Genomic DNA, 12,275 nt, shown 5'->3' with positions numbered 1-12,275 from the left:
AGTCTGAAATGGACGGACACTGTGACAGTACACGGCCATGATTGGTGAGGGACTATACAAGAGTATGGGGTGTGTGTGCTCTGCCTCGCTCTCACTCACCTGTCCTTAAGTTATTTGTATCATCTTTGGGGATTGGCACTGTGAGAATGAGGTCTTAGGTAAGTGGTCATACAGAAAGCATAGGAAGATCATGTGGGGAGTACCTAGTGTTCCCTAAATACTAAAACACCATGTCTGAGAACTTGCTCACTTACTGTTTGAGATGCATAAATCCACTTCCCTGGGCACACAGTATATGACTCTCCTAACAAATAGTGGTGCCATGAAGAAAGTCCCATATCTCAATTTTTGATAATGTCAATTGGAATCCTACTATGCTCTTCCTGCACACCCATCACGCGTTCTGTGTATCGTCTTGGCATTCCCCATATTCTGCTCCATAGCAGGAACTGTGTTTCATTCATCCTTGCAAAAGTGCCATTTATAGAACTTAGAGGAAAATTAATAGAAGACTTCTGGCCAAATGGAGGAAATACATAGAACTTTCTGTACTGTTTGACAGTAACTTGAAATTTTGAGTGGATTCATATTACCTACTCAAATTTCATAATATTTCATATCGACATTTGTTAAGATTCTGCTGTTACAAGAAGAAAGCAAGTTATTGGAAATAAGTGGAGAAACCTGTTAGAGCAGAAAAGAAAAATCTCTGGATCTGTAGGAATGAAGCACACCGAGCAAATGATTGTAAGTATGGTCTTAGCAAACTCTCTTTTAGTAGTAGAAACTACTTGAAAGACAGATGCTTTGGGTGTTAACTGTTCCTCAACATCAAAGTGAATGTAGCCAAAGTCATTCATGATACAATCTTGGAATCTTATACTAGTATCTTACTGTACTTATTTGCTGTATTTGAATGAGTTCATGCAATCAGTTACCAGTGAAGGCATTTAACTACCTTTAAGCAGTTATTCCTGGGGCTAGACAGATATTAAGAACACTAACTGTGCTTCTAGAGGACCCAGGTTCAATTCCCAGTGCCCACATGGTGACTCACAACCATCTCTAACACCAGTCTCAAAAGATCCAAAGCCTTCTGGCCTATAAGGGCACCAGGCACACAAGTGGTACACACACATACATTTAGGCAAAACATCCATATACATAATTTAGTTTTTTTCTAAATAAGAAAAAGTATTGTTTAACTTATTATTTATAGATGATTCTGTAGAAAAGTCATTTGCCGCAAAATTCCCTGACATTATTTAAATATGCAATAAATGGACAGGATGAAAGAAGGTGAGGAGGGAAGCAGGGTGGGTGTTGGTACTATTGTATGTTGTACAGTGTTTTTTAAGAGACATTTTCCATCTAGAGACCTTTTTATTTAAAAAATTTATTTTTCATTTTACATACCAACCCCAGTTCCCCCTCCCTCCCCATCTCCCACCAACCCCCAGCTTTCTCCTCTTCCCACCCCCCCCATACATTTCTCATAGTGGGTAAGGCCTTCCTTGGAGAGTCAACTTGGCATTCCAAGTTGAGGCAGAATAAAGCCCCTACCCCCTGTGTAGCACAAATAATAAAAAAACAGACAGTCTTTGGGATTCAAACTGAAGATCAGAAAAGCAAAGCAGCCAAGACACTGAAGAGTTCTTACCTCTACCAAGCTTAAAACCAAAGGTGGGTGGTGGGATCCTGTCCTCAGCGTGACTGCAGACTGCAATGCTCTCCACCAAAACTCAGACTGCACTGAGCTTCTGCCTTATATTCTCTCTAACTGAGATTAGAGGCATAAGCTCTGTTTCTCTTTTAGACTCATTCATTCTCATGTAGCCCTGGGTGGCCTTGAACTCACAGAGATCCATCTGCCTCTGTCTCCTGAGTCCTGTGCCACCACTGCCTGTCCTCTATAGCTAACTAGTTGCTTAGTTTATGTGTAGCTAACTAGTGGCTTAGCTCTTCATTCTGATCTTAAGGCAAACTTTATTTGTTAGATTACAAACAATATATTACTATACCCTTGTAGCAAGGCTGAGCAAGGTATCTCACCATAGGGAATGGGCTCCAAAAAGCCAGTTCATGCCCCTGGATTAGGTCCTGGTGCCACTGCCAGCCACCACCCAACAGATCAAGTCACATGTCTGTCACCCACATTCAGAGGGTCTAGTTCAGTCCCATGCAGGTTCCCCAGCCATCAGTCCATCCGTGAGCTCCCACTAGCTCCATTCAGCTGTCTCTGTGGTTTTCCCCATCACAGCCTTGACCCCCCCTTGGTCGTATGATCCCTCCTCCAGGAGCTCAGCCCAGTGCTTGGCTGTGGGTCACTGCATCTGCTGCCATTAGTTACAGGGAGGGTCCCAGGAAGGGAAAATAGTTAAAATCTCCTGAGTAAACTGAGAGAGGATGGGGGATAGGAACATAAGGAATCAAGAAGACCGAGTTGGGGGAGGAACTGAGGGGCGAGCAATGAAAAAGATGTCTACTGATGGAGGGAGGCATTACATGGTTAGAGAGAAACCTGGTGCTAGAGAAATGCTTAGGAACCCACAAGGAAGACCCCAGGTAAGACTCCTGACAATAATTGAGAAGGTGTCTGAATGGGCCTTCCCCTTTAATCAGATGAGTGGCTACCCTAGTTTTCATCATCTAGGGACCTTTTATAAGAAACTTTGAATTACATAATGGTTTTGTCTTTAAGAACAGTTCAACAAACCCTAATATGGCTTTTGGGACAGAGATCTTGAGTAAAAGCCAAAGTGTAGTAACAGTTTTAAATGATATGGAAATTATATGAGAGCTGAATAAGTATAGTCAAATATGACATTTTAGAGGTCTGATTAAGGATTGTTTGTAGAATATTTAGAAACATGAGATGAATAATTAAAAGGCATTTTACTTGGAGCTTCTACTGTGTGTATCACTTCTAATTTTTTATAGAACTGGATTAGGGCTGGGCATTGGTGGTGCACGCCTTTAATCCAGCATTCGGGAGGCAGAGGCAGGTGGATCTCTGTGAGTTCGAGATCAGCCTGGTCTACAATAGCTAGGTCTAGGACAGCCTCCAAAGCCACAGAGAAACCCTGTCTTGGAAAAAAAAAAAAAAAAAAAAAGAACTGGATTAGGGTGCCCTGTAAAGAAGTTGAGAGTCTTAGCATTTGTATGGGGAGTATTTTACATACTTCTTCCCAGCTCCAGAGAGCAATCTAGAGCTTCTTACATGCAAAACAAACACTGAGCTATGCCCACAGCCCAAGAGGTATTAATTTTTACAAGCATAAGGCTATTAATATAGATAACAATTATGATCTAATCTTACCAGCAAAGCAAGTCATTTACTTTGTTTGTGAAGTTGTCTTATTATCAGTATATTATCATAAGTAATAAACATGAATATATCTTCCAGATTACAAATACAGTAATAACTAGTAAGTTCCTTTGAACTTCCATAGTATTCCCACCAATCATATCAAAATCTATAAAGATAAAACATCATCTTTTATTAAACTTATATTAAGCTATATCAGATTTGCTGGTTGTATCACACACCTTTCATCCAAGCACTTGGGAGGCAGGGATAAGTAGATCTCTGTGAGTTTCAGGCTAGCCAGAGCTACATAATGGGACCCTGTCTCAAAAAGAAAAAAGAAAAATAAAAAGATGTCTCAAATTTAAAGTGACATGTAGTTGGTACAACCACGAAGCACTGAGCAAGTTTCATATGCCTGTGCTTAGTCCCCTCTCAGTTGCTTTGACTGTTCTGGGTGCTATTACATTCCTTCTTGCTTTTTGCATTCTGCTTTTCTGTCTCTCAAGTTTTCTTTTCCACCATGCACAAAGGTTGCTTCTCCTTTCACATGTCTGTCATTTGCACATCTCCTTACACACCTCACAAGGGCCTGCTACTCTTAGACTACATGAGTTTTAAGGACGAAAATCAAATTTGAAAATTGGAAATTGTTATCATTATTTTGTTTGGTTTTGTTCTTTATTCTAGAGGCTGATGAAACATTCAGTTGCTACAGCAGTGGTACTTGTCACCACGTCTTAGGAAATGTGTTTTATTGTGCCATCTTTTGGCCAACTCTATGTGCAAAGAATATAAAAGAGATAATGAAAAGTAAAAAGTCACACTTGGCATTTTACAGCAGATTTTCAGTCTGAGATGTCTCAAAAGTGTAAAAAGGAGCTTAGGCAGTGCTGGAGGTGGAGGGGGGCTGTTGCAGCCACCTGTGCCGGTTACTCTCCAGATCAGCCTGACAGAGCTAAGTCCCTGCCAAGTACGAAAGTGGGTGGTGTCTGTCAGGTAGTGTACAGTGGAACCCTTTTTGATGATGCCTCTAGATCCTCTGCAGCAAAGAGGCAGCTGCTTCTGCTGACAGGCTTGGAGAAAACTCCCATAATAACAGGCAGTTGCAAAGCCATCGAAGTGTAAAGTGTGATGGATTTTTAATAGTTCTTTATTCCAAACAGTTGGTTGCCACCCAACATACTTTGTTCTTCTTGGTCTTCAAGAGAACACCACAACCTGGAATTTTGTGTTAGACATTTTTAAATATTCATTCACCATGAAAGGCTTTAATCCAGTAGTTCTTGATTTCTGCTCCAAAATAAAAGAATTAGGCAAGTTATACAGACAGTGACAACTAAAAATGCAGGCAACAATTAAAGGTTCTTTGAAGACCATGACCATATCATGAATTTTAAATCTGGAATTATATTTATACTTAACCTATTTTTATAGCATTTTGGACAAAGTGTCCCACTAAGTGCAAGTGAACCAGTACAAGCTACAAGAGGCCCCAAGACTGAAGAAGGTATGTTTCATTGTAAGCATTTTCTTTTTTTCTTTTGTTGTAAATAAATTTTTATCTCATATAATATATCCTGATTACAGTTCCTCTTCCTCTACTCCTCCCAGTTCCTCTCTACCTCCTCTCCCATCTGAATCTATCCCCTTTCTGTCTCAAATTCGAAAATGAACGATTCTAGCTGGGCAGTGGTGGTACACACCTTTAATCCCAGCATTCAGGAAGCAGAGGCAGGTGGATCACCATGAGTTCAAAGCCAGCCTAGTCTACAAAGCAAGTTCCAGTATAGCCAGAGCTACTCAGAGACCCTTTCTCAGAAAAAAAAAAAAGAACACTAATGAAAGAAAAGAAACTGAACAATTCTAAGGGATAATAATAAAATAAAATATAACACAATACAATATAATAAAATAAGACAAAAACTAACACATTAGAATAGGACAAAACAAAGCCCAGGGGAAAGCACAACACCCTCCCATTTGCAAATTTAGAAATCCCAGAAAACAGTAGAATCCATAATATATACGAAAAAGACCTATAGGTTAATACACATACACACACACACACACACAGCGCGTGCGTAGTTGTCCCAACCCACAGGACAGCAACCTAGAGCTAGAAGTCCAGGGAGGGGAATGGCAACAAGAAATGCAAGAGAATCACCACAAGACGGGATTGTGATCAAGTGGCAAATTTTATTTTTTCCAGGCTAGCTTATATAGTCAGTAGTATGGGGTAAAGGGGAGGGGGAGAAGAGGCCAAGAGCTAGGTGTTAGTTTAAGCAGGATGTTAGAAAACTATAGAAGGAGGATATTGGCAGGGTAATGATGGGGAATGTACTTCTGTGTTCATCTTATTGATTGTTGAATAAAGTACATTTTGGTCAATGAGGCAGCAAGTTAGATGGGACTAGGAGTCAAAGAGGATTCTGGGAAATGTAGTAAAGTGGTGATCCAGGCAGGAAGTGACATAGCAAGGAGATTCATATTTAAGGAAGGAGAAGTAGGAAGTGCCCCCTTTTCCCCTTCGCATCCTCCAGTGGTACTATGTGATCCACCGGCAAGAGAGGGCACCAGCGAAGGCATCCTCTATAAGATAAGTCTTATAAAATATATAGATTTATGATAATAAAGACTGAGCTAACAGATGAGAAATCCTAGTCATTGGCCAAGCAGCCTTGTACCTAATATAAGTCTGTGTATTATTTTGTCCATCCACGCAATGGGCAGAACTCAGGCAGCTGGTGGAGACCGCCCACATGGCAGTAGGGCTCGGGCAGCTTTTGGGAGAAATATTTATTGTAACAGGGTGAAAAATTCATGGGTGGTGGGGAGAGGGAGAATTACCTAGGTGAGTGGTGGGAAGAAGGAGGGTTGCTTAGGTAAGTGGGCCTGTGCTTGGAACAAAGGATTGACGTCTGGGTCATGTTGTTTCTTGTGGGTGCTCATGCTTCTAGAAGCCATTTATAATCAAAAGACAGTTCTATAACTATGTGGCTTGCCAAGTTTGGCCTAAAGGTTCATGCCAAGCTGTATGGCTCCCAACATATTCCCCTTCCTGGTATTAAAGGAAAAGGCCAAGTTTTGCAGCAGAGGGGGATAGAGGCCCGGCCACCTAGCAGATTGAGCAGGATTGACTCTTGGGCCCCTCAGGACAGGTACTTGGATCCATCCTTGGGGTCTTATAGCCCAATGTTCTTTTGTGGGGGCGGGGAGATGGAACATCCACCCGGTTGCACGCAGGCATTTTCCTTGAAAGATGTGATCTTAATCTTTCTGCAGTACCTTCTGGGTCTGTACCTCTGAAGCTGGCCATGGATGTCTTGAGGCTTGTTCTGTTTCAGGGGGCAATAGCCCAAGGCGATTGGTGTTGGGGTAGCCAAGGTCATCCTCCTTGGAGAAGAGTTTATGGTAATGAACCTGAATAGGCCTAGTGGCAGAATCTACCTGCTGTTTGATAAAGGCCACTAGTCGATTGAAGGCCCAAGGGCCAAAAGATACCAATAGCAGACGTCCCACAAGGGGTCCCAGGAGGGAAGGTAGGAGGGTGCTAAGCCATGGGGAAGTGGAGAACCAGTTTTGGTACCACACTTCCTGTTGTCTTGCCTTTTGGCGTTTTTTTCTAAGCCCTCTCTGACTCTAGCCATGCTATCTTTAATGACTCCTGAACAGTTAATATAAAAACAACATTCCTCTCTGAGGGCAGCGCAGAGGCCCCTTGTTGGAGGAGGAGTAGATCTAGGCCTCTTCTGTTTTGTAGGACTACCTCAGCTAGAAATTGAAGGGACCCTTCTAAATAGCTTATCTGCTTTTGGAGTTCTTTGACATCTCTGTCTATAGTGGTACTGAGCTCAGTATAGCTGGATTGGCCAATGATGAGGGAAGAGATCCCAGTACCTGCTCCTACAGCTCCCAAGCCGAAGAGGACTGCAATTGTAACTGCTGATATAGGTTCCTTGCATCTGTGAGGATGGGAAAGGGTGGAGGTCCCTTGGGATTGTTCCCAGAAGTGAAAGAATTTGTCAGGTTCTTTAATAAGCCAGATAAGAACAACCTGCACTAGAACGCAGAATGCCACCTCCTCAAAGATATAGGTGGAAGGCAGGGAGTGAGGCCATCGAGGCAGGCCCACCAGGCATTATTAGGAATCAGCAGGAGCCAGGGTAAGGTTGCAGAGATAAGAATGGGTTAAGGGAATTGAAAGTGGGGGGTGCCACACAGAGTCCAGAACCCATGAGCTGGCTAAGGGTGAGTTTGGAGGTGGGGTTTTCAGGAGGAGGAGAGGGTGGCTATTTTATCTCAGCATGCCTGTTTTCCTCTTCTCCATGCATATCTCCAAATGGTCTGGTAGCCATCTTGTTTTATTATTTTCCTGTAAGAAAGCACAAACATTTCCTCCACCCCAAATTGGGTCTTTTTTACTGTTTAGTGTATAGGTTGTTTTATTACTTTTGGAATTCCCATGTAAGGAAAACATCATTCAATAGTTAGTTGTCATATGTTTAGAAATTTAAATATCTATCAATTGTCATATGTATATATTTTAATTTGTCAAATTTTGTAATATGAGTAACATCCATTTGCCATGAATGATTAGGAAGTGGACCTCTAGGGTTTATTCCTAAAATAGTTACAGATAAACATTGTGGGTACACATTATTGTTTGGCAATTTTGCCGAGTAGTCTCTCCAGTTAAACCTAATTGTTTTCTTAAAGTTTTTGTTATTTTAATGATGAAAGTTATAAGACTGAAGAGTTCTCTCTATCTAAGACAAATAGACCAATTTTATTAATCGATCTGTTGATTCATTCCTTTTAGCCAGTAGGTAGGGAAAGGCCTGAATGGGCTCCCTCATGTGACCCACAAAACATGGCAATTTTTGTTGGTGTATTTTGAATTTGTTTAAATAACATTTTTAACCTGATCATTATAGTTTTTATGTATAGAATTGTCTCTATTACTTAAAGAGCCTTAAAAACATGATTATTAGTATACAAATTAAATGAATCATTTTATTAGACGCTGAAAGACCATTGCAACAGCTTGTAACTTGATAACCTGAGCTGTGGTTGGAGCAGTCTGTTCTGTATATTTTTTACCATTTATAATATGTTGGTCTTATATTAGAAGAACCATCAGTAAAAATTGACATAGTACTTTATGAGATTGTTTCTTACTATTTTGGGGGGGAAATGTATTAGTATAAACTGTAACAGCCTATGAGCTGTAATTGATTATCAATGTTCCCTGAAAATTTAGCAAAACAATTGCCCAATGAATCATTATTTAGAAATTTGTTGCTTGACATAAGTAACATAATTTTTTTATCTTTAAGCCTTAAAGTCTTTAGAATTTAGCATATGTCCCAAATAATTTTTGAAAATTTACTTAAAGGTTTTTGAGCAGCCTTTTTTAATCCATCCAGCTAAACTTTTCATTAGCTGACATTAAAAATTTAGGAGGATTTTTGTATCTTCTCCTCTGTCAAATTTCATAGAATTGTCCATATAGATCCCTCTTTGCCCCTAAGTCAATGGGGCTAATTGGATGCTCTTTTTAATTATATTTAAGGCAATTTAGGTAGCTTTTTAACTATATCTGAAGTAATTTATGTATATGTATATACATACACACACACACACACACACACGTATATATGTACATATATATATACATTTGTAAATCATATCCAAGGCAATCCAAGCAGTGGCCACACCGTACACACAAAGCAAGCACACATTTTTCATCTCTTCTTTTGCCCAGGATATGACCAGTCTGTTGAAATGAAAAATCTCTATTTGAAATCTCTTGTAACATAGCAGTTATAGCCAGTTCTTGAATTATGAGCATCCAAAATTTAAACATCTAAATTTTTCTATGGTGTCTTTCTTTTTCCATAAGGTCTTAAAACAGTTTTCTGACTGGCTGTATTAATAGTAATTTCTATATATTTGATTGGTTATCAGTGAGACAGAGAAGGGAGTAGCTCTCAAAGGCTGCAAGTATTTTTGGTTTTGGCTCTGGCCTCCCTTGCCTTTTGCCCTCTGGGCTTGGGCTGGCCTGTTGTAAATGATCTGTGGCTGTAAATTTCTTATCTTCTGTGAGAGTAATTTGGCTAAATCCTTTAAGCCTCCATCATTAGCTCATTGTCTCTCTACATTCCCAGTTAAAAATGAGGGAGGTGTGTAGTTTAATCTGTAGGGTTAGCATCTGTTGGTGGTATAGCTTGTACCCCAGATACATATATGGTTTAGCAGTTTGAATTTTATCAGGTATTATTTGGAGCTCTTTTTGAGTTAGGCTGGAAGTTAAATCTTACAAGCATAGGGAAAGTTGCTTCTGCTGGGCAGTAGTCCAAGAATTGTAAACAGAAGACCACTTTTTTCTAATAGGACTAACAGCAACAAATTTTTAGCATAAGGTGGGGCTGTTGGCCATGCCCTGAAGGCAAAACCTTCCATTGGTATCAAGGCATAGGGCCCTGGAAATTAACCTGGGGAACAGTAAAGACAAAGTGAGGCTTATCCTCAGGGTGTAGGGGAATGGTGAAAAAGCAGTCTTTAAGATCCTGGGGCCCAGGGCTGGCTCCCTTGGAAGTTTCCCTGCTGTCATAGGGGTAAGGGTTAGTTTTAGATCTGCATTGTGCAGCCCAATGTTTGCCTTTATGGCAAAGTGGGCATACAGTAGGGGGAGGCAGCTGACCTGAAGCTGTAATTGCAGAAGTTCAGGGAGCAGGGCATTCTCCAAAGAAGTGACCAGGTTGTTTGCAATTAAAACAAGTTTTTGGTTGTTGATTAAAGGCCAAATGTTTAACAAACGGACAGGTTTTAGGAGACATTTTCTTTTGATTGTGGTGAGTAAAGTCCCTGTAATTCTCCATGAACTCAATTTTGCATAAGACAAAATCTCCTCCTGAGAGGGAAGCCAGTGATGGTCGTTAGGGGGTAACCATTTGTCACTTTAACTCTCCAGGAGGGTCAGGGTTGATAGGGCTGTGGGTACAGGGTTAGAAGGACAAGTTGAAGGGGAAGCCACTCTGGATGGGAGGCGAGAATTTTTCTTTACCAACTCTCTTTTATCTATTTACATCCATGGTTCCCTCTTGGGGGAACCTAGGACAGAGATTCCCTATGTAATCTAAATATTTATTAAATCTTTTTTTCTTAACCTTAGTTCTTTGAGTCTTGTCTGAAGACAGACACAGGGACCTTTTCTGGTTCAAAGACTTCATAGTAATCTTGTAGGCAATTACCTAGTCTAGCCCATTTGTTTTCATTAATTGTCCCTTCCTGTGGAAACCAAGGACAGAGGTCTCCAACAAAGATGAAAAATGTCCTTAATTGTTTCTTTTTAACACGGGTCCCTTGCATCTTGAGGGATTCTTTGATCCCAGAAAGATCCAAATCTTCCTTGCTAAGTGCTTGTCCCATTATGCACCGCTGCCTCAGGTGGTGTTCATGAACGGAAGATCCCGAGCGCTGGGTAAGGCTGCTGGGTGTCTTCCCTTCTGAGACCCACAATCGACCATGTCTCGGGTGCCTCAATGCTTGGACAGCCCCGTCCCTCTAATGAACACTGAAATTCTCCTCTCCTGGAACAGTCAAGACCCACGTTGTGGGCGCCAGTTATAGTTGTCCTGACCCGAAGGACAGCAACCTAGAAGAGCTAGAAGTCCAGGGAGGGGAATGGGGACAAGAGAGGAGAGAGAATGACCACAAGACAGGATTCTGGTCAAGTGGCAAATTTTATTTTTTCCAGGCTAGCTTATATAGTCAGTAGTATGGGGTAAAGGGGAGGGGGAGAAGAGGCCAAGAGCCAGGTGTTAGTTTAAGCAGGATGTTAGAAAACTATAGAAGGGGAGGATATTAACAGGATAAAACATTCACGGGTGGTGGGGAGAGGCAGGATTACCTAGGTGAGTGGTGGGAAGAAGGAGGGTTGCCTAGGTAAGTGGTGGGATTCGGGAGGGTTGCTTAGGTAAGTGGGCCTGTGCTTGGAACAAAGGATTGACGTCTGGGTCATGTTGTTTCTTGTGGGTGCTCATGCTTTTAGAAGCCATTTATAATCAAAAGGCAGTTCTATAACTATGTGGCTTGCCAAATTTGGCCTAAAGGTTCATGTCAAGCTGTATGGCTCCCAACACACACACACACTAAAAAAATTAAAAGGAAAAGTCCTGCCACAATACTATGAGACAAAGAATCTCCAGGGATGCTATTGAAATTGTTTTCTGTTGACCAACTACATGTGGCCTACCCTTAAGAGTAGTTTGTTTCCACCGGACAGTGGTGGTGCAAACCTTCAATCCCAGCACTCCAGAGACAGATGCAGGCAGATCTCTGGGTGCAAAGCCAGCGTGGTCTACAGAGTGAGTTCCAGGATAGCCAGGGCTACAAGGAGAAACCCTGTCTTGAGAAGAGCAGGAAGTAATTTGCTTACCCAGATAGAGACTCCCTTGAAGGAAACTAAATTTTCATTTGCAATTGCTTATCAATTGGAGCTTCTAGGTTAGGGATTGGAGTACATCCATTTCTTTTAGCTCTAGAACCCCATCTGGTGCAGACCCATGCAGGCCCTGTGCATGCTGCCTCAGTATCTGTGAGTCCATATGTGTATCAGTCTTGTTGATTTAGATGACCTTCTTTTCTTGGTGTCCTCCATTGCCTCTGGCTCTTTCACTCTTATTGCTTCCTTTTCTGCAGGGTTCCCTGATCCTTTAGTAGAGGGATTTGATGGAGACATTCCATTAGAGCCCGAGTGTTCCAAGGTCTCACTCTGCATAATGTCTGGCTGTGGGGTCTCTATTTGTTCCAGCTGCTGTTCTGTTTGTTCCATCTGATGATAGCTGAGAAAGACCTGATCTATAACTATAGCAAAATGTCATTAGGAGTCATTCCATTGCTACAGTTTTGTTTTATTTTTGTTTTAGAACAATAGTATTAGGTTTTACTGTAGGTCCCTGGA

The 12,275-nt window shown here is 41.3% G+C and overlaps 1 protein-coding gene across 4 annotated transcripts in view; it reads left to right on the top strand.

The window, feature by feature from the left end:
• Cep126 (centrosomal protein 126) overlaps window positions 1-12,275 on the top strand; it is a 71,917-nt gene that overhangs the window by 46,516 nt on the left and 13,126 nt on the right. For 3 of the 4 annotated variants that reach the window (XM_027415159.2, XM_027415158.2, XM_035443443.1), the window contains 2 exons: window positions 635-747; window positions 4,745-4,817. In XM_027415159.2, the coding sequence (XP_027270960.1) occupies window positions 635-747; window positions 4,745-4,817 (186 nt within the window). The remainder of the gene's footprint in view (window positions 1-634; window positions 748-4,744; window positions 4,818-12,275) is intronic. The other variant, XM_027415160.2, reaches the window with a different exon arrangement.

The sequence above is a fragment of the Cricetulus griseus genome, chromosome 4 (assembly GCF_003668045.3).
Source record: "Cricetulus griseus strain 17A/GY chromosome 4, alternate assembly CriGri-PICRH-1.0, whole genome shotgun sequence".
Lineage (NCBI taxonomy): Eukaryota > Metazoa > Chordata > Mammalia > Rodentia > Cricetidae > Cricetulus > Cricetulus griseus.
Note: the sequence above shows the minus strand (reverse complement) of the source record. Positions and strands in the feature narration are given on the sequence as shown.